The following is a 27,797-nucleotide window of genomic DNA, read 5'->3' as shown; positions in this document are numbered from 1 at the left end:
AGGTTTCCCAGAATTCCAGGTTTTCCGGGACATTTTTCCCATTCAAAATGAATTGGCCATTTTTCAAACTTTCACCATTTCCACATTTTTCAACCTATTAAAACCATTCCACCTTCAACATATTCCACCATTCTGGAAATTCAAACTATAATTTTTCCAAGTTAAAAAAAATTCCAGGATTTTCCAGAATTCCTGCTTTTCCAAAGCCCTATTTCCACACTTTTTTTCTGGCGACTACTTCTTCCACATTTTTCAACACACTTCAACTGTTCTACCGTCAAAACATTCCTCTTAATCAGGACAAAAAACAAAGTTGTTTTTTGAACTGGAAAAATTCCCGAAATTCCAGGAATTCCGTAATACCATTTCTCAATTCAACAGGTTACTACTTCAACATTTCTCCACTAATTTGAAACATTTCATCACCAACCATTTGAACTCATTCAGACCATTCAAGTTTTCTACCATTTTCAAAAAAATTCCCGCTTTTCTTGAAATTACCAAATTTTTCTGAAATTCCCATTGAAATGAATGGGACATTCTTCAAAGTTCCACAACTCCCACATGTTCCATCTGATTCAAACTGTCCCAACTTCAAACTGTTCAGCTTGTTTGGGAATCGCGGGCTTTCACTTGAAAAATTCCAAAAATTCCCAGATTTCCCAGAATTCCAGGTTTTCCGGGACATTTTTCCTATTCAAAATGAATTGGCCATTTTTCAAACTTTCACCATTTCCACATTTTTCAGCCTATTCAAACCATTCCACCTTCAACACATTCCACCATTCTGGAAATTCAAACTATAATTTTTCCAAGTTCGAAAAAATTCCAGGGTTTTCCAGAATTCCTGCTTTTCCAGAGCCCTATTTCCACACTTTTTTTCTGGCAACTACTCTTTCCACATTTTTCAACGCATTTCAACCGTTCCACCGTCAAAACATTCCTCTTAATCAGGAAAAAAAAACAAAGTTGAATATTGAACTGGAAAAATTCCCGGTTTTCCCGAAATTCCAGGAATTCCGTAATACAATTTCTCAATTTAACATGTTACTACTTCAACATTTCTCCACTAATTTGAAACATTTCATCACCAACCATTTTAACTCATTTTGACCATTCAAGTTTTCTACCATTTTAAAAAAAATTCCCGCTTTTCTGGAAATTCAAACAATAATTTTTCCAAGTTCGAAAAAATTCCAGGATTTTCCAGAATTCCTGCTTTTCCAAAGCCCTAATTCTATACTTTTTTTTTGGCGACTACTCCTTTCACATTTTTCAACGCATTTCAACCGTTCCACCGTCAAAACATTCCTCTTAATCAGGAAAAAAAACAAAAGTTGTTTTTTGAACTGGAAAAATTCCCGAAATTCCAGGAATTCCGTATTACCATTCCTCAATTCAACAGGTTACTACTTCAACATTTCTCCACTAATTTGAAACATTTCATCACCAACCATTTCAACTCATTCAGACCATTCAAGTTTTCTACCATTTTCAAAAAAATTCCCGCTTTTCCTGAAATGACCACATTTTTCTGAAATTCCCATTGAAAGTAATGGGAAATTTTTCAAAGTTCCACAACTCCCAAATTCCAAAAATTACCAGATTTCTCAGAATTACAGGTTTTCCGGGATATTTTTCCCATTCAAAATGAATTGGCCATTTTTCAAACTTTCACCATTTCCACATTTTTCAACCTATTCAAACCATTCCACCTTCAACACATTCCACTATTCTGGAAATTCAAACAATAATTTTTCCAAGTTCAAAACAATTCCAGGATTTTCCAGAATTCCTGCTTTTCTAAAGCTCTATTTCCACACTTTTTTTCTGGCGACTACTCTTTTCACATTTTTCAACGCATTTTAACCGTTCCACCGTCAAAACATTCCTCTTAATCAGGACAAAAACTAAGTTGTTTTTTGAACTGGAAAAATTCCCGAAATTCCAGGAATTCCGTAATACCATTTCTCAATTCAACAGGTTACTACTTCAACATTTCTCCACTAATTTGAAACATTTCATCACCAACCATTTCAACTCATTCAGACCATTCAAGTTTTCTACCATTTTCAAGAAAATTCCCGCTTTTCCTGAAATTTTCTGAAATTCCCATTGAAATGAATGGGACATTCTTCAAAGTTCCACAACTCCCACATTTTCCATCTGATTCAAAGCGTTCCAACTTCAAACTGTTCAGCCTGTTGGGGAATCGCGGGCTTTCACTTGAAAAATTCCCAGGTTTCCCAGAATTCCAGGTTTTCCGGGACATTTTTCCCATTCAAAATGAAATGGCCATTTTTCAAACTTTCACCATTTCCACATTTTTCAGCCTATTCAAACCATTCCACCTTCAACACATTCCACCATTCTGGAAATTCAAACTATAATTTTTCCAAGTTCAAAAAAATTCCAGGATTTTCCAGAATTCCTGCTTTTCCAGAGCCCTATTTCCACACTTTTTTTTCTGGCGACTACTCCTTCCACATTTTTCAACGCATTTCAACCGTTCCACCGTCAAAACATTCCTCTTAATCAGGAAAAAAAACAAAGTTGTTTTTTGAACTGGAAAAATTACCGAAATTCCAGGAATTCCGTAATACAATTTCTCAATTCAACATGTTACTACTTCAACATTTCTTCACTAATTTGAAACATTTCAACACCAACCATTTGAACTCATTCAGACCATTCAAGATTTCTACCATTTTCAAAAAAATTCCCGCTTTTCCTGAAATTACCACAATTCCCATTGAAATGAATGGGACATTCTTCAAAGTCCCACAACTCCCACATTTTCCATCTGATTAAAACCGTCCGAACTTCAAACTGTTCAGCCTGTTTGGGAATCACAGGCTTTCACTTGACAAATTCCCATAATTTTCCGGGCCATTTTTCCCATTCAAAACAAATTGGCCATTTTTCAAACTTTCACCATTTCCACATTTTCCAACCCATTCAAATCCACCTTCAACATATTCCACCATTCTGGAAATTCAAACTATAATTTTTCCAAGTTCAAAAAAATTCCAGGATTTTCCAGAATTCCTGCTTTTCCATAGCCCTATTTCCACACTTTTTTTCTGGCGACAACTTCTTCCACATTTTTCAATGCATTTCAACCGTTCCACCGTCAAAACATTCCTCTTAATCAGGACAAAAAACAAAGTTGTTTTTTGAACTGGAAAAATTCCCCAAATTCCAGGAATTCCGCAATACCATTTCTCAATTCAACAGGTTATTACTTCAACATTTCTTCACTAATTTGAAACATTTCATCACCAACCATTTCAACTCATTCAGACCATTAGAGTTTTCTACCATTTTCAAGAAAATTCCCGCTTTTCCTGAAATTACCAAATTCTTCTGAAATTCCCATTGAAATGAATGGGACATTCTTCAAAGTTCCACAACTCTCACATTTTCCATCTGATTCAAAGCGTTCCAACTTCAAACTGTTCAGCTTGTTTGGGAATAGCAAGCTTTCACTTGACAAATTCCAAAAATTCCCAGATTTCCCAGTTTTCCGGGACATTTTTCCCATTCAAACTGAATTGGCCATTTTTCAGACTCTCACCATTTCCACATTTTCCAACCTATTCAAACCATTCCACCTTCAACACATTCCACCATTCTGGAAATTCAAACAATAATTTTTCCAAGTTCAAAAAAATTCCGGGATTTTCCAGAATTCCTGCTTTTCTAAAGCCCTATTTCCACACTTTTTTCTGGCGACTACTTCTTCCACATTTTTCAACACATTTCAACTGTTCCACTGTCAAAACATTCCCATTAATCAGGAAAAAAACAAAGTTGTTTTTTGAACTGGAAAAATTCCCGAAATTCCAGGAATTCCGTAATACCATTTCTCAATTCAACAGGTTACTACTTCAACATTTCTTCACTAATTTGAAACATTTAATCACCAACCATTTGAACTCATTCAGACCATTCAAGTTTTCTACCATTTTCAAGAAAATTCCCGCTTTTCCTGAAATTACCACAATTCCCATTGAAATGAATGGGACATTCTTCAAAGTTCCACAACTCCCACATTTTCCATCTGATTCAAACTGTTCCAACTTCAAACTGTTCAGCCTGTTCGGGAATCGCGGGCTTTCACTTGAAAAATTCCCAGGTTTCCCAGAATTCCAGGTTTTCCGGGACATTTTTCCCATTCAAAATGAATTGGCCATTTTTCAGACTCTCACCATTTCCACATTTTCCAACCTATTCAAACCATTCCACTTCAACATATTCCACTATTCTGGAAATTCAAACTATAATTTTTCCAAGTTCAAAAAAATTCCAGGATTTTCCAGAATTCCTGCTTTTCTAAAGCCCTATTTCCATACTTTTTGTTTGGCGACTACTCCTTCCACATTTTTCAACACATTTCAACCGTTCCACTGTCAAAACATTCCTCTTAATCAGGACAAAAAAACAAAGTTGTATTTTGAACTGGAAAAATTCCCGGTTTTCCCGAAATTCCAGGAATTCCGTAATACAATTTCTCAATTCAACATGTTACTACTTCAACATTTCTCCACTAATTTGAAACATTTCATCACCAACCATTTGAACTCATTCAGACCATTCAAGTTTTCTACCATTTTCAAAAAAATTCCCACTTTTCCTGAAATGACCACATTTTTCTGAAATTCCCATTGAAAGTAATGGGACATTTTTCAAAGTTCCACAACTCCCAAATTCCAAAAATTACCAGATTTCTCAGAATTCCAGGTTTTCCGGGACATTTTTCCCATTCAAACTGAATTGGCCATTTTTCAGACTCTCACCATTTCCACATTTTCCAAACTATTCAAACCATTCCACCTTCAACATATTCCACCATTCTGGAAATTCAAACAATAATTTTTCCAAGTTCAAAAAAATTCCAGGATTTTCCAGAATTCCTGCTTTTCTAAAGCCCTATTTCCACACTTTTTTCTGGCGACTACATCTTCCACATTTTTCAACACATTTCAACTGTTCCACCGTCAAAACATTCCTCTTAATCAGGACAAAAAACAAAGTTGTTTTTTGAACTGGAAAAATTCCCGAAATTCCAGGAATTCCGTAATACAATTTCTCAATTCAACATGTTACTACTTCAACATTTCTCCACTAATTTGAAACATTTCAACACCAACCATTTGAACTCATTCAGACCATTCAAATTTTCTACCATTTTCAAGAAAATTCCCGCTTTTCCTGAAATTTTCTGAAATTCCCATTTAAATTAATGGGACATTCTTCAAAGTTCCACAACTCCCACATTTTCCATCTGATTCAAAGCGTTCCTACTTCAAACTGTTCAGCCTGTTCGGAAATCGCGGGCTTTCACTTGAAAAATTCCCAGGTTTCCCAGAATTCCAGGTTTTCCGGGACATTTTTCCCATTCAAAATGAAATGGCCATTTTTCAAACTTTCACCATTTCCACATTTTTCAGCCTATTCAAACCATTCCACCTTCAACACATTCCACCATTCTGGAAATTCAAACTATAATTTTTCCAAGTTCAAAAAAATTCCAGGATTTTCCAGAATTCCTGCTTTTCCAGAGCCCTATTTCCACACTTTTTTTTCTGGCGACTACTCCTTCCACATTTTTCAACGCATTTCAACCGTTCCACCGTCAAAACATTCCTCTTAATCAGGAAAAAAAACAAAGTTGTTTTTTGATACTGGAAAAATTCCCGAAATTCCAGGAATTCCGTAATACAATTTCTCAATTCAACATGTTACTACTTCAACATTTCTTCACTAATTTGAAACATTTCAACACCAACCATTTGAACTCATTCAGACCATTCAAATTTTCTACCGTTTTCAAGAAAATTCCCGCTTTTCCTGAAATTACCACAATTCCCATTGAAATGAATGGGACATTCGTCAAAGTTCCACAACTCCCACATTTTCCATCTGATTCAAACTGTTCCAACTTCAAACTGTTCAGCCTGTTCGGGAATTGCAGGCTTTCATTTGACAAATTCCCAGAATTCCAGGTTTTCCGGGACATTTTTCCCATTCAAAACGAATTGGCCATTTTTCAAACTTTCACCAATTCCACATTTTCCAACCTATTCAAACCATTCCACCTTCAACATATTCCACCATTCTGGAAATTCAAACAATAATTTTTCCAAGTTCGAAAAAATTCCAGGATTTTCCAGAATTCCTGCTTTTCCAGAGCCCTATTTCCACACTTTTTTTCTGGCGACTACTCTTTCCACATTTTTCAACACATTTCAACTGTTCCACCGTCAAAACATTCCTCTTAATCAGGACAAAAAACAAAGTTGTTTTTTGAACTGGAAAAATTCCCGAAATTCCAGGAATTCCGTAATACCATTTCCCAATCCAACATGTTACTAATTCAACATTTCTCCACTAATTTGAAACATTTCATCACCAACCATTTCAACTCATTCAGACCATTCAAGTTTTCTACCATTTTCAAAAAAATTCCCGCTTTTCCTGAAATTACCACAATTCCCATTGAAATGAATGGGACATTCTTCAAAGTTCCACAACTCCCACATTTTCCATCTGATTCAAACTGTTCCAACTTCAAACTGTTCAGCCTGTTCGGGAATTGCAGGCTTTCATTTGACAAATTCCCAGAATTCCAGGTTTTCCAGGACATTTTTCCCATTCAAACTGAATTGGCCATTTTTCAGACTCTCACCATTTCCACATTTTTCAACCTATTCAAACCATTCCACCTTCAACACATTCCACTCTTCTGTAAATTCAAACTATCATTTTTCCAAGTTCGAAAAAATTCCAGGATTTTCCAGAATTCCTGCTTTTCCAAAGCCCTATTTCCACACTTTTTTTCTGGCGACTACTTCTTCCACATTTTTCAACACATTTAAACCGTTCCACCGTCAAAACATTCCTCTTAATCAGAAAAAAAAACAAAGTTGTATTTTGAACTGGAAAAATTCCCGAAATTCCAGGAATTCCGTAATACCATTTCTCAATTCAACAGGTTACTACTTCAAAATTTCTCCACTAATTTGAAACATTTCATCACCAACCATTTCAACTCATTCAGACCATTCAAGATTTCTACCATTTTCAAAAAAATTCCCGCTTTTCCTGAAATTACCACAATTCCCATTGAAATGAATGGGACATTCTTCAAAGTTCCACAACTCCCACATTTTCCATCTGATTCAAACTGTTCAAACTTCAAACTGTTCAGCCTGTTCGGGAATTGCGGGCTTTCATTTGACAAATTCCCAGAATTCCAGGTTTTCCGGGACATTTTTCCCATTCAAAATGAATTGGCCATTTTTCAAACTTTCACCATTTCCACATTTTTCAACCAATTCAAACCATTCCACCTTCAACACATTCCACCATTCTGGAAATTCAAACTATCATTTTTCCAAGTTCCAAAAAATTCCAGGATTTTCCAGAATTCCTGCTTTTCCAGAGCCCTATTTCCATCCTTTTTTTTTGGCGACTACTCCTTCCACATTTTTCAACGCATTTCAACCGTTCTACCGTCAAAACATTCCTCTTAATCAGGACAAAAAACAAAGTTGTTTTTTGAACTGCAAAAATTCCCGAAATTCCAGGAATTCCGTAATACCATTTCTCAATTCAACAGGTTACTACTTCAACATTTCTCCACTAATTTAAAACATTTAATCACCAACCATTTGAACTCATTCAGACCATTCAAGTTTTTTACCATTTTCAAGAAAATTCCCGCTTTTCCTGACATTTTCTGAAATTCCCATTGAAATGAATGGGACATTCTTCAAAGTTCCACAACTCCCACATTTTCCACCTGATTCAAACCGTTCCTACTTCAAACTGTTCAGCCTGTTCGGGAATTGCGGGCTTTCTTTTGACAAATTCTCAGAATTCCAGGTTTTCCGGGACATTTTTCCCATTCTAAATGAATTGGCCATTTTTCAAACTTTCACCATTTCCACATTTTTCAACCAATTCAAACCATTCCACCTTCAACACATTCCACCATTCTGGAAATTCAAACAATAATTTTTCCAAGTTCAAAAAAATTCCAGGATTTTCCAGAATTCCTGCTTTTCCAAAGCCCTATTTCCACACTTTTTTTCTGGCGACTACTCTTTTCACATTTTTCAACGCATTTCAACCGTTCCACCGTCAAAACATTCCTCTTAATCAGGAAAAAAACAAAGTTGTTTTTTGAACTGAAAAAATTCCCGAAATTCCAGGAATTCCATAATACCATTTCTCAATTCAACAGGTTACTACTTCAACATTTCTTCACTAATTTGCAACATTTCATCACCAACCATTTGAACTCATTCAGACCATTCAAGTTTTCTACCATTTCCAAAAAAATTCCCGCTTTTCCTAAAATGACCACATTTTTCTGAAATTCCCATTGAAAGTAATGGGAAATTTTTCAAAGTTCCACAACTCCCACATTTTCCATCTGATTAAAACCATTCCAACTTCAAACTGTTCAGCCTGTTCGGGAATCGCGGGCTTTCACTTGACAAATTCCAAAAATTCCCAGATTTCTCAGAATTCCCGGTTTTCCGAGCCATTTTTCCCATTCAAACTGAATTGGCCATTTTTCAGACTCTCACCATTTCTAAATTTTCCAACCTATTCAAACCATTCCACCTTCAACATATCCCACCATTCTGGAAATTCAAACAATAATTTTTCCAAGTTCAAAAAAATTCCAGGATTATCACAATTCCTGCTTTTCCAGAGCCCTATTTCCACACTTTTTTTCTGGCGACTACTTTTTCCACATTTTTCAACGCATTTCAACCGTTCCACCGTCAAAACATTCCACTTAATCAGGACAAAAACAAAGTTGTTTTTTGAACTGGAAAAATTCCCGAAATTCCAGGAATTCCGTAATACCATTTCTCAATCCAACATGTTACTAATTCAACATTTCTCCACTAATTTGAAACATTTCATCACCAACCATTTCAACTCATTCAGACCATTCAAGTTTTCTACCATTTTCAAGAAAATTCCCGCTTTTCCTGACATTTTCTGAAATTCCCATTGAAATGAATGGGACATTCGTCAAAGTTCCACAACTCCCACATTTTCCATCTGATTCAAACTGTTCCTACTTGAAACTGTTCAGCCTGTTCGGGAATCGCGGGCTTTCACTTGAAAAATTCCCAGGTTTCCCAGAATTCCAGGTGTTCCGGGACATTTTTCCCATTCAAAATAAATTGGCCATTTTTCAAACTTTCACCATTTCCACATTTATCAACCTATTCAAACCATTCCACCTTCAAGACATTCCACTCTTCTGTAAATTCAAACTATCATTTTTCCAAGTTCAAAAAAATTCCAGGATTTTCCAGAATTCCTGCTTTTCCAGAGCCCTATTTCCACACTTTTTTTCTGGCGACTACTCTTTTCACATTTTTCAACGCATATCAACTGTTCCAACGTCAAAACATTTCTCTTAATCAGGAAAAAAACCAAAGTTGTTTTTTGAACTGGAAAAGTTCCTGAAATTCCAGGAATTCCGTAATACCATTTCTCAATTCAACAGGTTACTACTTCAACATTTCTCCACTAATTTGAAACATTTCATCACCAACCATTTGAACTCATTCAGACCGTTCAAGTTTTCTACCATTTTCAAGAAAATTCCCGCTTTTCCTGAAATTACCACATTTTTCTGAAATTCCCATTGAAATGAATGGGACATTCTTCAAAGTTCCACAACTCCCACATTTTCCATCTGATTCAAAGCGTTCCAACTTCAAACTGTTCAGCCTGTTCGGGAATCGCGGGCTTTTCCTTGACAAATTCCAAAAATTCCCAGGTTTCCCAGAATTCCAGGTTTTCCGGGACATTTTTACCATTCAAAACGAATTGGCCATTTTTCAAACTTTCACCATTTCCACATTTTTCAGCCTATTCAAACCATTCCACCTTCAACACATTCCACCATCCTGGAAATTCAAACTATAATTTTTCCAAGTTCAAAAAAATTCCAGGATTTTCCAGAATTCCTGCTTTTCTAAAGCTCTATTTCCACACTTTTTTCTGGCGACTACTTCTTCCACATTTTTCAACGCATTTCAACCGTTCCACCGTCAAAACATTCCTCTTAATCAGGACAAAAACTAAGTTGTTTTTTTAACTGGAAAAATTCCTAGTTTTCCCGAAATTCCAGGAATTCCATAATACCATTCCTCAATTCAACATGTTACTACTTCAACATTTCTTGACCGATTTGAAAAATTTAAACCCATTCAAGTTTCCCGAGACTCCCAAATTTTTAAGAAATTCCCATTGAAATGAGTAGAACATTCTTCAAAATTCCACAACTACTACATTTTTAATCTAATTCAAACCGTTACAACTTGAAAATATTCAGCATGTTCAGGAATTGTGTGCTCTACTTCAACAATTCTAAAAATGTTCCTGGATTTTCTAGAATTTCCCGTTTTTAGGGACATTTTTCCCCATTCAAAATGAATTGGCCAAACTTCCGCCATTCCCACATTTTTTAACCGATTCAAACCATTCCACCTTCAACATATTCCACTCATCCTGGACATTCAAACTATTATTCCAGGAATTCCCGTTTTTTTCAAACCCTTTTTTAACCCTTTTTTCTGTCAACTACTCCATTTTTCAACCCACATCAACCGTTCCACCGTCAAAACATTCCTCTTATTTAGGACAAAAAACAAAGATTTTCCCGAAATTCCAGGAATTACGTAATACCATTTCTCAATTAAAAATGTTACTACTTCAAATTTTCTCGACAGATTTGAAAAATTCCAACATCAACCATTTCAACTCATTCAGAACATTCAAGTCTTTTTGTTTTTTTTAGCATTTTCTAAAAAAAAAATCCTCTTTTCCCAAAAATTCCCAAATTTCCATGATATTACTATTGAAATGAGTGGGACATTTTTCAAAGTTCCACAACTTCCACATTTTTTATCCGATTCAAACCGTTCCAACTTCAAATTATTCAGCCTGTTCAGGAATTATGTGCTCTTCGTCAATAATTAAAAAAAAAAACATTCCCGGATTTCCAGGAAGTTCCCAAAGAAATCAATGGGACATTCTTCAAAGTTCCACAATTCCCCCATTTTTCATCTGATTCAAACCGTTCCAACTTCAAAATATTCTGCCTATTCAGGAATTGTGTGCTCTGTTTCGACAATTCAAAAAAAAAATCCTGGATTTCCCATAATTCCTTTTTTTTTTTTTTGCATTTTCCCCATTGAAAATAAATTGGCCATTTTCCCCATTTCAAACTTCCACAATTCCCACATTCTTAAACCAATTCAAACCATTCCACCTTCAACACATTCAACTCATCCTGGACATTCAAACTACCACTTTTCCACATTCAACAAATGTCCAGGAATTCCCGTTTTTTGGTAACCTATTTCCCCCCTTAAGTCCCACTACTCTTTTCACATTTGTCAAAGCATTTCAACCGTTCCACCGTGAAAACATGCCTCTTAATCAAAAAATCCCGGTTTTCCCGAAATTCCAGGAATTCCGTAATACCATTTCTCAGTTCAACATGTTACTACTTCAACATTTCTCCACCGATTTGAAAAATTCCAACATCAACCATTTCAACTCATTCAGACCATTCAAGATTTTTTACCATTTTCAAAAAAATTCCCGCTTTTCGCGGGATTCCCAAATTTTTAAGAAATTCCCATTGAAATGAGTAGAACATTCTTCAAAATTCCACAACTACTACATTTTTCATCTAATTCAAACCGTTCCAACTTGAAAATATTCAGCATGTTCAGGAATTGTGTGCTCTACTTCAACAATTCTAAAAATGTTCCTGGTTTTCCTAGAATTCCCCGTATTTAGGGACATTTTCCCCACTCAAAATGAATTGGCCAAACTTCCGCCATTCCCACATTTTTTAACCGATTCAAACCATTCCACCTTCAACATTATCCACTCATCCTGGACATTCAAACTATTATTCCAGGAATTCCCGTTTTTTTCAAACCCTTTTTTAACCCTTTTTTCTGTCAACTTCTCCTCTAACATGTTTCAACCCACATCAACCGTTCCAGCGTCAAAACATTCCTCTTAATCAGGACAAAAAACAAAGGTTTTCCCGAAATTCCAGGAATTACGTAATACCATTTCTCAATTAAAAATGTTACTACTTCAAATTTTCTCGACAGATTTGAAAAATTCATACATCAACCATTTCAACTCATTCAGAACATTCAAGGTTTTTTTGTTTTTTTTAGCATTTTCTAAAAATAAATTCCTCGTTTCCCAAAAATTCCCAAATTTCCATGAAATTCCTACTGAAATGAGTGGGACATTTTTCAAAGTTCCACAACTTCCACATTTTTTATCCGATTCAAACCGTTCCAACTTCAAAATATTCAGCCTGTTCAGGAATTATGTGCTCTTCTTCAATGATAAAAAAAAAAACATTCCCGGATTTCCAGGAAGTTCCCATAGAAATCAATGGGACATTCTTCAAAGTTCCACAATTCCCACATTTTTCATCTGATTCAAACCGTTCCAACTTCAAAATATTCTGCCTATTCAGGAATTGTGTGCTCTGTTTCGACAATTCAAAAAGAAATTCCTGGATTTCCCATAATTCCTTTTTTTTTTTTTGCATTTTCCCCATTGAAAATAAATTGGCCATTTCCCCCATTTCAAACTTCCACAATTCCCACATTCTTAAACCAATTCAAACCATTCCACCTTCCACACATTCAACTCATCCTGGACATTCAAACTATTATTCCAGGAATTCCCATTTTTTTCAAAATCTTTTTTAACCCTTTTTTCTGTCAACTACTCCTCCCACATGTTTCAACCCACATCAACCGTTCCACCGTCAAAACATTCCTCTTAATCAGGACAAAAAAACAAAGGTTTTCCCGAAATTCCAGGAATTACGTAATACCATTTCTCAATTAAAAATGTTACTACTTCAAATTTTCTCGACAGATTTGAAAAATTCCAACACCAACCATTTCAACTCATTCAGAACATTCAATTTTCTTTTTTTTCTTTTTTTTAGCATTTTCTAAAAAAAAAATCCCTCTTTACCCAAAAATTCCCAAATTTCCATGATATTACTATTGAAATGAGTGGGACATTTTTCAAAGTTCCACAACTTCCACATTTTTTATCCGATTCAAACCGTTCCAACTTCAAAATATTCAGCCTGTTCAGGAATTATGTGCTCTTCTTCAATGATAAAAAAAAAAAACATTCCCGGATTTCCAGGAAGTTCCCATTAAAACGAATGGGACATTTTTCCAAGTTGCACAATTTCCACATTTTTCAACCTATTGAAACCATTCCAACATCAACACATTCCACTCATCAAACTAACACTTTCCCAAGTTCCAAACCAAATCCCGGTTTTCCTGGAAATTCAAACTCTTCAACATTCAAACCAATACAACATTCAAACTATTCTTATATTCATACTACATTCTGTCAGCATTTCAGTTCAACTTCAGCATTGCAACATTCTTCTAGTTCAACAGTGTTTTACTTACAGTGATATTAAAGCACTCTGACACGTTGAGCTCTTGGAGATTTCTGCATTCGCCTGCAACAAAAAGGCCAGGCTAGTTAGTGAACAACTGTGCTAGCGTCTTTGGCTACAGCAAAACAACGGGGACACAATCAAATTGGATTAGACCTCCTTCGTTTCCCAAGAATACGGTTTTGTTTTTTTACCAGCAAGAAATTAGGTGTGGTAAGAACCTGACCCTGGACTGTCGGTAGGTATCAGATATACCTGCTCCGCCGCTCCCAGTCTGTGGAACGCTCTCTCCCTGACCACCTGAGGGCACCACAGACTGTGGATGATTTTAAAAAAGGCTTAAAAGCCCTTTTTTTTTTTAAAAAAAGCCTTTTTTTTAGATATATGCATACTTGTTATAGCTATTTGGCTGTTCTAGTTTTTATTTTTATTTTTTTATTTATTATATTTTTATTATTATTATTTATTTATTTTAATACACTGTAGCACTTTGAGATTGTTTACTCAATATAAAGTGCTTTTTACAAATAAAATCAATTATTATTATTATTATTAATTTATGGTGTAGAATGTTGGAAAAGGCTGTTTTGACGTGAAGCGGTAAATGTTTTTGGCGACACCTGATGCACTAAATTGAGTGATGCGGACACGTTTTTTACTGGATACTTTCTAATATGCTTCTGCCTTGGAGACTTTGTATCTGTAATATAATGACTTGTTTATATTGACAAAATGTTTTAGACTGCAATTTTGTTCAATTAAAGACTCCCATTGCCCATGTCTAGCTTGTGTGCTATAGTGTGCTGAGCTGTTGCGTAGCTGCCGGCTCCGAGTAGCCTATAAGCCTGCCATTAGGTGTGGTAAGAACCTGACCCTGGACTGTCGGCAGGTATCAGATATACCTGCTCCGCCGCTCCCAGTCTGTGGGACGCTCTCCCTGACCACCTGAGGGCACCACAGACTGTGGATGCTTTTAAAAAAGGCTTAAAAGCCCTTTTTAAAAAAGCCTTTTTTTAGATTTATGCATACTAGTTATAGCTATTTGGCTGTTCTAGTTTTTATTTGTATTTATTTATTTATTATATTTGTATTATTATTATTATTATTATTATTTTTTTTTTTTTAATACACTGTAGCACTTTGAGATTGTTTACTCAATATAAAGTGCTTTTTACAAATAAAATCTATTATTATTATTATTATTATTCATTTATGGTGTAGAATGTTGGAAAAGGCTGTTTTGAAGTGAAGCGGTAAATGTTTTTGGCGACACCTGATGCACTAAATTGAGTGATGCGGACACGTTTTTTACTGGATACTTTCTAATACGCTTCTGCCTTGGAGACTTTGTATCTGTAATATAATGACTTGTTTCTATTGACAAATGTTTTAGACTGCAATTTTGTTCAATTAAGGACACCCATTGCCCATGTCTAGCTTGTGTGCTATAGTGTGCTGAGCTGTTGCGTAGCTGCCGGCTCCGAGTAGCCTATAAGCCTGCCATTAGGTGTGGTAAGAACCTGACCCTGGACTGTCGGCAGGTATCAGATATACCTGCTCCACCGCTCCCAGTCCGTGGAACGCTCTCTCCCTGACCACCTGAGGGCACCACAGACTGTGGATGATTTTAAAAAAGGCTTAAAAGCCCTTCTTTTTTTTTTTAAAGCCTTTTTTTTTAGATATATGCATACTCGTTATAGCTATTTGGCTGTTCTAGTTTTTATTTTTATTTATTTATTTATTATATATATATATATATATATTTTTTTTTTTTTAATACACTGTAGCACTTTGAGATTGTTTACTCAATATAAAGTGCTTTTTACAAATCAAATCTATTATTATTATTATTATTATTATTCATTTATGGTGTAGAACGTTGGAAAAGGCTGTTTTGACGTGAAGCGGTAAATGTTTTTGGCGACACCTGATGCACTAAATTGAGTGATGCGGACACGTTTTTTACTGGATACTTTCTAATATGCTTCTGCCTTGGAGACTTTGTATCTGTAATATAATGACTTGTTTATATTGACAAATGTTTTAGACTGCAATTTTGTTCAATGAAGGACACCCATTGCCCATGTCTAGCTTGTGTGCTATAGTGTGCTGAGCTGTTGCGTAGCTGCCGGCTCCGAGTAGCCTATAAGCCTGCCATTAGGTGTGGTAAGAACCTGACCCTGGACTGTCGGCAGGTATCAGATATACCTGCTCCGCCGCTCCCAGTCTGTGGAACGCTCTCCCTGACCACCTGAGGGCACCACAGACTGTGGATGATTTTAAAAAAGGCTTAAAAGCCCTTCTTTTTTTTAAAAAAGCCTTTTTTTTTTAGATATATGCATACTCGTTATAGCTATTTGGCTGTTCTAGTTTTTATTTTTATTTATTTATTTATTATATTTTTATTATTATTATTATTTTAATACACTGTAGCACTTTGAGATTGTTTACTCAATATAAAGTGCTTTTTACAAATAAAATCTATTATTATTATTATTATTATTATTATTCATTTATGGTGTAGAATGTTGGAAAAGGCTGTTTTGAAGTGAAGCGGTAAATGTTTTTGGCGACACCTGATGCACTAAATTGAGTGATGCGGACACGTTTTTTACTGGATACTTTCTAATACGCTTCTGCCTTGGAGACTTTGTATCTGTAATATAATGACTTGTTTATATTGACAAATGTTTTAGACTGCAATTTTGTTCAATGAGGGACACCCATTGCCCATGTCTAGCTTGTGTGCTATAGTGTGCTGAGCTGTTGCGTAGCTGCCGGCTCCGAGTAGCCAATAAGCCTGCCATGTTTACTTTTTGCAAATGACTTGACTGAAATACAAGAAAAGACTAACCTTGTGGGCTTATTGGAGGACTTTAACTGTCGGAGATTTTAGATGCCAGCTGATATCATTGATTGAGGTAAGTGAACTGCATAAAACAGGAAAGGGGTATAAAAAGATATACAAGGAATTGAGAATGCCAAATCAGCAGTGTTCAAACGCTGATTAAGAAGTGGAAAATGAGGGATTCAGGTAAGCCAGCAAAGATTTCAGCCACAACTGCCAGGAAAATTGTTGGAGATGCAAAGAAAAATCCACAAATAACTTCAGCTGTAATACAGGACTCTCTGAAAAATTGTGGTGTGGCTATTTCAAGATGCACAATAAGGAGGCGCTTGTAGAAAAATGGGCTGCATGGTCGAGTGGCCAAAAAGTTCAATTTTGGTCTCATCACTCCCAAATGACTTTGTTCCAGAAGTTTTGAGGCTTGTCTCTGTGCTGTTTGGCGTGACATTTGCGCAGAAATGGCTTTCTTCTGGCGACTCGACCATGCAGCCCATTTTTCTTCAAGTGCCTCCTTATTGTGCATTTTGAAACAGCCACACCACAATTTTTCAGAAAGTCCTGTATTTCAGCTGAAGTTATTTGTGGATTTTTCTTTGCATCTCAATCAATCAATCAATCAATCAATGTTTATTTATATAGCCCTAAATCACAAGTGTCTCAAAGGGCTGAACACAAGCCACAACGACATCCTCGGTACAGAGCCCACATAAGGGCAAGGAAAAACTCACCCCAGTGGGACGTCGATGTGAATGACTATGAGAAACCTTGGAGAGGGCCGCATATGTGGGTAACCCCCCCCCCCCTCTAGGGAGACCGAATGCAATGGATGTCGAGTGGGTCTCACATAATATTGTGAGAGTCCAGTCCATAGTGGATCCAGCATAATAGTGAGAGTCCAGTCCATAGTGGATCTAACATAATAGTGTGAGAGTCCGGTCCATAGTGGATCCAACATAATAGTGAGAGTCCAGTCCATAGTGGATCTAACATAATAGTGTGAGAGTCCGGTCCATAGTGGATCTAACATAATAGTGAGAGTCCAGTCCATAGTGGATCTAACATAATAGTGAGAGTCCAGTCCATAGTGGATCCAGCATAACAGTAAGAGTCCAGTCCACAGTGGGGTCAGCAGGAAACCATCCCGAGTGGAGACGGGTCAGCAGCGCAGAGATGTTCCCAACCGATACACAGGCGAGCGGTCCACCCCGGGTCCCGACCCCGGACAGCCAGCACCCCATCCATGGCCACCGGACCTGTGTAACTCCCCCTCCACAGGGGAGAGGGGGGAGCAGAGGAGAAAAGAAAAGAAACGGCAGATCAACTGGTCTAAAAAGGGGGTCTATTTAAAGGCTAGAGTATACAAATGAGTTTTAAGATGTGACTTAAATGCTTCTACTGAGGTAGCATCTCTAATTGTTACCGGGAGGGTATTCCATAGTACTGGAGCCCGAATAGAAAACGCTCTATAGCCCGCAGACTTTTTTTGGGCTCTGGGAATCACTAATAAGCCAGAGTTCTTTGAACGCAGATTTCTTGCCGGGACATATGGTACAATACAATCGGCAAGATAGGCTGGAGCTAGACCGTGTAGTATTTTATACGTAAGTAGTAAAACCTTAAAGTCACATCTTAAGTGCACAGGAAGCCAGTGCAGGTGAGCCAGTATAGGCGTAATATGATCAAACTTTCTTGTTCTTGTCAAAAGTCTAGCAGCCGCATTTTGTACTAACTGTAATCTTTTAATGCTAGACATAGGGAGACCCGAAAATAATACGTTACAGTAGTCGAGACGAGACGTAACAAACGCATGAATAATGATCTCAGCGTCGCTAGTGGATAAAATAGAACGAATTTTAGCGATATTGCGGAGATGAAAGAAGGCCGTGTTAGTAACACTCTTAATGTGTGACTCAAAGGAGAGAGTTGGGTGGAAGATAATACCCAGATTCTTTACTGATTCGCCTTGTGTAATTGTTTGGTTGTCAAATGTTAAGGTGGTATTATCAAATAAATGTCGGTGTTTAGCAGGACCGATAATCAGCATTTCCGTTTTCTTGGCGTTGAGTTGCAAGAAGTTAGCGGACATCCATTGTTTAATTTCATTAAGACACGCCTCCAGCTGACTACAATCCGGCGTGTTGGTCAGCTTTAGGGGCATGTAGAGTTGGGTGTCATCAGCATAACAATGAAAGCTAACACCGTATTTGCGTATGATGTCGCCTAGCGGCAGCATGTATATACTATAAAAAGTGCAGGGCCAAGAACCGAACCCTGAGGAACTCCGCACGTTACCTTAACATAGTCCGAGGTCACATTATTATGGGAGACGCATTGCATCCTGTCAGTAAGATAAGAGTTAAACCACGACAAAGCTAAGTCTGACATACCAATACGTGTTTTGATACGCTCTAATAAAATATTATGATCGACGGTATCAAAAGCAGCGCTAAGATCAAGAACACTGCTGATTGGCATTCTCAATTCCTTGGATATCTTTTTATACCCCGTTCCTGTTTTATGCAGGTCAATTACCTTTTCTCGCAGATCCTTTGACAATTATTTTGCCTTCCGCATGACTCAGAATCCAGAAACATGTGTGCAGCACTGGATGAAAGATGCAATGGTCTGTCAGAAGCCCAGAAACTCACTGACCTTTTATACACACACACTAATTACAAACAAACAAGTCACAGGTGAGAATTGGAACCTTGATTAGCCATTCAAACCTGTTTGTGTCAACTTGTGTGCATGTTATCAAATCAAAGTCACTGGGGTATGTCAACTTTTGATCAGGGTCATTTGGGTACTTTCTTTTGTCATTTTGATTTAAAAAGAGTAAACACAGTTTGCCAATAAATAGCTTCACATAAGCATGAGTGAAAGAAAGGTTTTTGTGTTATCATTCATATTCTCTGAAGAATGGCCAAGAAATCATCAATTCTCCCAGGGTAAGTAAACTTATGAGCACGACTGTATGTTCATTTACTGTCTTCAATGACAACAGTGGATGATTAATGTAATATATCATTAAGTCAGTCATATGAAGAATATCCCATTTTCAATAAGGTTGAAGATATTTCTCATCATTCGTCTTCCTTGTACTTTGTAAGCACTTTTCATGTGAACAATCTCTGAAACTGGATCATATCAGTACATTTTTTTATGTTGCTTGGTCTTTTTTTGTTATCGGACCAATATCGATAATGGCAAGTCTTTTAAACATCTTCTCAAGGGCCGAAAAAGGAGCTTGGATGCGCTTTAAAGTACTATAAGGCGCATTTAAAATATATATATTTTTCCCCTCAAAACTCAATAGTGCGCCTTAATGTACAGAATAATTCTGGTTGTGCTTACCGACCTCGAAGCTATTTTATCTGGTACATGGCGTAATGATAAGTGTGACCAGTAGATGGCAGTCACGCATAAGACATATGTGTAGACTGCACTATGATGTTACAATGCATGCAAGCAAAAGTTCGACTCCAGGTGTCGTTGAGGAGGGAGGGAGGTCAAAAGCGTCCATCACTGAGGTGTCCTCGGGGGTGTCTTCAGAACAGCCTGTTCCTGTTGTTCACAGCGTCAAGGCCATTCGAGGGAGTCAAATCGTAGATTGGGATGTTTGTTTTCCGCGAGCAGACATTACAATGACTTGTCTGTTCTGTTCGTCCATGCTGGCCCTCATATTCAATTCAGTCAAACATAAGAGATATGTGTGGACTGCGATATGACTCAAGTAAAACAACACCAACATTTGATATGTTCCATTGAAAATATAGAACATTACACACGGCGCTCAAAAATCTATTAAAATGTTTTAGTAGGACTTTGGTAAGCTATGAAGCCGCACCGTTTTGTTTCGCAATATTATGCAAAAGCAACTTTTCTTACCTTCTGATCTGTATTTGGGATCTGCATAAATCCTGAAAAATTGCGCGCGTCCGCCTTTGTAAGCTTCTTCTTTTTCTCTATCTTCTTGTTATGGGACATTCATCCTCCACTGTTGTTATTTCTAATATAAAGTAGTGTAAAGTTCTTACTTATATCTGTCAGTAAACTCGCCATGAAAGCACTAAAACATACCGGTGTAGTGACTTTACATTATTCACCCAAGGAACTTTAGTTATTAGAGAGTTCCTGTCGGACGGATTTTCACTGTTGTTGTTTCCGGATGTGAAGATGCTGCTTGAAGTAAAGTCTGAATGTCATTAAAACAGTTAGCGCCATCTTTTGACACTTCTTCCACTCCCGTCCTTGCACGCTACACCGCTACGACAAAAATGACGGGGAGAAGACGCTGTCGAAGGTGAGCCACGTAAATAAGACCCGCCCACAAAACGGCGCACCCGGAAGGGACTGTCAGAAAGCGACTTGAAGATGATGTGTAAAACATCATCTATGCAACATTTTGACCAAAGAACTACCATTACATGTTATGTAGACCACAAGGAAGTCTTTTACATTTAGAAAATAATAATAATTATATGACTCCTTTAATGCGCCTTATAATCCGGTGCGCCTTATATATGAAAAAAGATGGAAAATAGACCATTCATCGGCGGTGCGCCCTATGGTCCGGAAAATACGGTAAGTCTGTATACAGCAAAGGTATCGAGCCACGCCCCTTGACTGATCAGTTTGTTAAAAAAAGGGTTGAGTCAACGCTCCGGTGAGTCATGTTTTCTTCTTTCCAGCACATTTTCGACAATTGTACGTGTCAACTCTGTGAAGAGTTTGGGGAAAGGCCCTCTTCTCGTCCAATATGACAGATTTACTGCAGAGGATTGACACTCATAACTCTTACAGAAAATCCCCTCAGACGAGGATGAGTGGAATTTGTTGAAGGTGGAATCGGTTTAAATGTGTGGCAGTTTGAAAAAATGGAAAATTCATTTTGAATGGGGAAAATGTCCCTAAAAACTGGGAATTCTAGGAAATCCGGGAAATGTTTTAGAATTGTTGAAGGCGAGCACGTCATTCCTGAACAGGCTGAATATTTTGAAGTTGGAACGGTTTGAATTGGATGAAAAATGTAGGAGTTGTGGAATTTTGAAAAATGTCCCACTCATTTTAATGGGAATTTCATAAAAAATTGGGAATTCCGGGAAAACAGGGAATTTTTTGGAAAATGGTAAAAAAAAACTACATGTTCTGAATGAGTTGAAATGGTTGGTGTTGGAATTTTTCAAAACGGTTGAGAAATGTTGACATAGTAACATTTTAATTGAGAAATGGTATTATGGAATTTCGGGAAAACCGGGAATTTTTCCAGTTCATAAAACAACTTAGTTTTTAGTCCTGATTAAGAAGAATGTTTTGACGGTGGAATGGTTGAAGTGGGTTGAAAAATGTGGGAGGAGTAGTCTACAGAAAAAAAGGGGTTGAAAAAAACGGGAATTACTGGAAAAATTTTTGAACGTGGAAAAATGATAACTTGAATGTCCAGGTTGGTTTGATATGTTGAAGGTGGAATGGTTTGAATTGGTTGAAAAATGTGGAAATGGTGGAAGTTGAAAAATGGCCAATTCATTTTGAATGGGGAAAATGTCCCTAAAAACTGGGAATTTTTGGAAATCCGGGAAGTTTTTAAGAATTGTTAAAGGAGAACACATCATTCCTGAATAGGCGGAATATTTTGAAGTTGGAACGGTTTGAATCAGATAAAAAATGTAGGAGTTGTGAAACTTTGAAAAATGTCCCACTCATTTCAACGGGAATTTCATGGAAATTTAGGAATTTCGGGGAAAGCTGGAATTTTTTTTTGAAAATGCTAAAACTTTTGAATGTATTGAATGAGTTGAAATGGTTGGTGTTGGAATTTTTCAAATCGGTCGAGAAAAGATGAAGTAGTAGCATTTTCAATTGAGAAATGGTATTAGGGAATTCCTGGAATTTCGGGAAAACCGGGAATTTTTCCAGTTCAAAAAACAACTTTGTTTTTTGTCCTGATTAAGAAGAATGTTTTGACGGTGGAACGGTTCAAGTGGGTTGAAAAATGTGGGAGGAGTAGTCTACAAAAAAAGGGTCAAAATAGGGTTTGAAAAAACGGGAATTACTGGAAAAAAAATTGAACTTGGAAAAATGATGGAATGGTGGAATATGTTGAAGGTGGAATGGTTTGAATTGGTTGAAAAATGTGAAAATGGTGGAAGTTCGAAAATGGCCAATTCATTTTGAATGGGGAAAATGTCCCTAAAAACTGGGAATTGTTGGAAATCCGGGAAGTTTTTTAAAATTGTTGAAGGAGAGCACACTATTCCTGAACAGGCTGAATATTTTGAAGTTGGAACGGTTTGAATCAGATAGAAATGTAGGAGTTGTGGAACTTTGAAAAATGTCCCATTCATTTCAACGGGAATTTCATGGAAATTTAGGAATTTCGGGGAAAGCTGGAATTTTTTTTGAAAATGCTAAAACTTTTGAATGTATTGAATGAGTTGAAATGGTTGGTGTTGGAATTTTTCAAATCGGTCGAGAAAAGATGAAGTAGTAGCATTTTCAATTGAGAAATGGTATTAGGGAATTCCTGGAATTTCGGGAAAACCGGGAATTTTTCCAGTTCAAAAAACAACTTTGTTTTTTGTCCTGATTAAGAACAACATTTTGACGGTGGAACGGTTGAAGTGGGGTGAAAAATGTGGGAGGAGTAGTCTACAGAAAAAAGGGTCAAAAAAGGGTTTGAAAAAACGGGAATTACTGGAAAAAAAATTGAACTTGGAAAAATGATAGTTTGAATGTCCAGAATGGTGGATTATGTCGAAGGTGGAATGGTTTGAATTGGTTGAAAAATGTGAAAATGGTGGAAGTTTGAAAATGGCCAATTAATTTTGAATGGGGAAAATGTCCCTAAAAACTGGACATTTTTGGAAATCCTGGAAGTTTTTAGGAATTGTTGAAGAAGAGCACACAATTCCTGAACAGGCTGAATATTTTGAAGTTGGAACGGTTTGAATCAGATAAAAAATATAGGAGTTGTGAGACTTTGAAAAATGTCCCACTCATTTCAACGGGAATTTCGGGATTTTTTTTTTTTTTAAATGCTAAAACATTTGAATGTATTGAATGAGTTGAAATGGGTGGTGTTGGAATTTTTCGAATCGGTTGAGAAATGTTAAAGTAGTAACATTTTTAATTGAGAAATGGCATTCCTGGAATTTCGGGGAAACCGGGAATTTTTCCAGTTCAAAAAACTACTTTTTAGTCTACAGAAAAAAGGGTAAAAAAAGGGTTTGAAAAAACGACAATTACTGGGAAAAAATGTTGAACTTGGAAAAATGATAGTAGAATGTCCAGGATGGTGGAATATGTTGAAGGTGGAATGGTTTGAATCGGTTGAAAAATGTGGAAATGGTGGAAGTTGGAAAATGGAAAATTCATTTTGAATGGGGAAAAAGTCCTTAAACTGGGAATTTTTGGAAATCCAGGAAGTTTTTAAGAATTATTAAAGGAGAGCACATCATTCCCGAACAGGCTGGATATTTTGAAGTTGGAACGGTTTGAATCAGATAAAAAATGTAGGAGTTGTGAAACTTTGAAAAATAATTTCAACGGGAATTTCATGGGAATTTCGGGAAAAGCTGGAATTTTTTTGAAAATGCTAAAACTTTTGAATGTATTGAATGAGTTGAAATGGTTGGTGTTGGAATTTTTTCGAATCGGTTGACAAATGTTGAAGTAGTAACATTTTTAATTGAGAAATGGCATTACAGTATTCCTGGAATTTCGGGAAAACCGGGAATTCTTCCAGTTCAAAAAACAACTTTTTAGTCTACAGAAAAAAGGGTCAAAAACGGGAATTACTGGAAATTTTGTAGAACTTGGAAAAATGATAGTTTGAATGTCCAGAATGGTGGAATATGTTGAAGGTGGAATGGTTTGAATTGGTTGAAAAATGTGGAAATGGTGGAAGTTGGAAAATATCCCTAAAAACTGGGAATTTTTGGAAATCCGGGAAGTTTTTAAGAATTGTTGGAGAGCACACAATTCCTGAACAGGCTGAATATTTTGAAGTTGGAACGGTTTGAATCAGATAAAAAATGTAGTAGTTTGAAAAAACCGGAATTACTGGAAATTTTGGAAAAATTATAGTTTGAATGTCCAGAATGGCGGAATATGTTGAAGGTGGAATGGTCTGAATCGGTTTAAATGTGGAAATGGTGGAAGTTTGAAAAATGGAAAATTCATTTTGAATGGGAAAAATGTCTCTAAAAAAACTAGGAATATTTGGGAATTTCGAGAAAAGCTGGAATTTTTTTGGAAAATGCTAAAACATTTTAATGTTCTGAATGAGTTGAAATGGTTGGTGTTGGAATTTTTTCGAATCGGTTGACAAATGTTGAAGTAGTAACATTTTTAATTGAGAAATGGCATTACGGTATTCCTGGAATTTCGGGAAAACCGGGAATTTTTCCAGTTCAAAAAACAACTTTTTAGTCTACAGAAAAATGGTTCAAAAATGGGAATTACTGGAAATGTTTTTGAACTTGGAAAAATGATAGTTTGAATGTCCAGAATGGTGGAATATGTTGAAGGTGGAATGGTTTGAATTGGTTGAAAAATGTGGAAATGGTGGAAGTTGGAAAATATCCCTAAAAACCGGGAATTTTTGGAAATCCGGGAAGTTTTTAAGAATTGTTGGAAAGCACACAATTCCTGAACAGGCTGAATATTTTGAAGTTGGAACGGTTTGAATCAGATAAAAAATGTAGTAGTTTGAAAAAACGGGAATTACTGGAAATATTGGAAAAATTATAGTTTGAGTGTCCAGAATGGTGGAATATGTTGAAGGTGGAATGGTTTGAATCGGTTTAAATGTGGAAATGGTGGAAGTTTGAAAAATTGAAAATTCATTTTGAATGGGGAAAATGTCCCTAAAAAAACAAGGAATATTTGGGAATTTCGAGAAAATCTGGAATTTTTTTGGAAAATGCTAAAACATTTGAATGTTCTGAATGAGTTGAAATGGTTGGTGTTGGAATTTTTCGAATCGGTTGAGAAATGTTGAAATATTAACATTTTTAATTGAGAAATGGCATTACGGTATTCCTGGAATTTCTGGGATTTTTCCAGTTCAAAAAACAACTTTTTGGTCTACAGAAAAAAGGGTCAAAAAAGGGTTTGAAAAAACAGGAATTACTGGAAAAAAAATTTAATTTGGAAAAATTGTAGTTTGAATGTTCAGAATGGTGGAATATGTTGAAGGTGGAATGGTCTGAATCGGTTTAAATGTGAAAATGGTGGAAGTTTGAAAAATGGAAAATTCATTTTGAATGGGGAAAATGTCCCTAAAAAAACTAGGAATATTTGGGAATTTCGAGAAAAGCTGGAATTTTTTGGGAAATGCTAAAACATTTGAATGTTCTGAATGAGTTGAAATGGTTGGTGTTGGAATTTTTCGAAATCGGTCGAGAAATGTTGAAGTATTAACATTTTAAATTGAGAAATGGTATTACGGTAATCTTGGAATTTCTGGGATTTTTCCAGTTCAAAAAACAACTTTTTGGTCTACAGAAAAAAGGGTCAAAAAAGGGTTTGAAAAAACGGGAATTACTGGAAAAATTTTGAATTTGGAAAAATGATAGTTTGAATGTCCAGAATGGTAAAATATGTTGAAGGTGGAATGGTCTGAATCGGTTTAAATGTGGAAATGGTGGAAGTTTGAAAAATGGAAAATTCATTTTGAATGGGGAAAATGTCCCTAAAAAAATAAGGAATATTTGGGAATTTCGAGAAAAGCTGGAATTTTTTTGGAAAATGCTAAAACATTTGAATGTTCTGAATGAGTTGAAATGGTTGGTGTTGGAATTTTTCGAAATCGGTCGAGAAATGTTGAAGTATTAACATTTTTAATTGAGAAATGGTATTACGGTAATCTTGGAATTTCTGGGATTTTTCCAGTTTAAAAAACAACTTTTTGGTCTACAAAAAAAAGGGTCAAAAAAGGGTTTGAAAAAACGGGAATTACTGGAAAAATTTTGAATTTGGAAAAATGATAGTTTGAATGTCCAGAATGGTAAAATATGTTGAAGGTGGAATGGTCTGAATCGGTTTAAATGTGGAAATGGTGGAAGTTTGAAAAAATGGAAAATTCATTTTGAATGGAGAAAATGTCCCTAAAAAAACAAGGAATATTTGGGAATTTCAAGAAAAGCTGCAATTTTTTTAGAAAATGCTAAAACATTTGAATGTTCTGAATGAGTTGAAATGGTTGGTGTTGGAATTTTTCGAAATCGGTCGAGAAATGTTGAAGTATTAACATTTTTAATTGAGAAATGGTATTACGGTAATCTTGGAATTTCTGGGATTTTTCCAGTTTAAAAAACAACTTTTTGGTCTACAAAAAAAAGGGTCAAAAAAGGGTTTGAAAAAACGGGAATTACTGGGAAAAAAATTGAATTTGGAAAAATGATAGTTTGAATGTCCAGAATGGTGGAATATGTTGAAGGTGGAATGGTCTGAATCGGTTTAAATGTGGAAATGGTGGAAGTTTGAAAAATGGAAAATTCATTTTGAATGGGGAAAATGTCCCTAAAAAACTACAAATATTTGGGAATTTCGAGAAAAGCTGGAATTTTTTTTGAAAATGCTAAAACATTTGAATGTTCTGAATGAGTTGAAATGGTTGGTGTTGGAATTTTTCGAATCGGGTGAGAAATGTTGAAGTAGTAACATTTTTAATTGAGAAATGGCATTATGGAATTTCGGGAAAACCGGGGAATTTTTCCAGTTCAAAAAACAACTTTTTAGTCTACAGAAAAAAGGGTCAAAAAAGGGTTTAAAAAAACGGGAATTACTGGAAAAAATTTTGAACTTGGAAAAATGATAGTTTGAATGTCCAGAATGGTGGAATATGTTGAAGGTGGAATGGTTTGAATCGGTTTAAATGTGGAAATGGTGGAAGTTGGAAAAATGGAAAATTCATTTTGAATGGGGAAAATGTCCCTAAAATACTAGAAATATTTGGGAATTTCGTGAAAAGCTGGAATTTTTTTTTTAAATGCAAAAACATGTGAATGTTCTGAATGAGTTGAAATGGTTGGTGTTGGAATTTTTCAAATCGGTTGAGAAATGTTGAAGTAGTAACATTTTTAATTGAGAAATGGCATTATGGAATTTCGGGAAAACCGGGGAATTTTTCCAGTTCAAAAACAACTTTTTGGTCTACAGAAAAAAGGGTCAAAAAAGGGTTTGAAAAAACGAGAATTACTGGAAAAAAATTTGAATTTGGAAAAATTATAGTTTGAATGTCCAGAATGGTAAAATATGTTGAAGGTGGAATGGTCTGAATCGGTTTAAATGTGGAAATGGTGGAAGTTTGAAAAATGGAAAATTCATTTTGAATGGGGAAAATGTCCCTAAAAAAACTAGGAATATTTGGTAATTTCGAGAAAAGCTGGAATTTTTTTCGAAATGCTAAAACATTTTAATGTTGGTGTT

General features: G+C 36.0%; 2 protein-coding genes across 3 annotated transcripts in view; one reads left to right on the top strand and one right to left on the bottom strand.

The window, feature by feature from the left end:
- The window catches only part of fbxl13 (F-box and leucine-rich repeat protein 13), a 100,072-nt gene that overhangs the window by 31,306 nt on the left and 40,969 nt on the right, over positions 1 to 27,797 (bottom strand). For both annotated transcript variants that reach the window (XM_061924549.2, XM_061924550.2), the window contains exon 10: positions 13,527 to 13,579. In XM_061924549.2, the coding sequence (XP_061780533.1) occupies positions 13,527 to 13,579 (53 nt within the window). The remainder of the gene's footprint in view (positions 1 to 13,526; positions 13,580 to 27,797) is intronic.
- The window catches only part of LOC133571977 (leucine-rich repeat-containing protein 17-like), a 57,350-nt gene that overhangs the window by 11,866 nt on the left and 17,687 nt on the right, over positions 1 to 27,797 (top strand). The gene's annotated exons all lie outside the window — the stretch shown is intronic.

The sequence above is a fragment of the Nerophis lumbriciformis genome, linkage group LG29 (genome assembly GCF_033978685.3).
Source record: "Nerophis lumbriciformis linkage group LG29, RoL_Nlum_v2.1, whole genome shotgun sequence".
Lineage (NCBI taxonomy): Eukaryota > Metazoa > Chordata > Actinopteri > Syngnathiformes > Syngnathidae > Nerophis > Nerophis lumbriciformis.
Note: the sequence above shows the minus strand (reverse complement) of the source record. Positions and strands in the feature narration are given on the sequence as shown.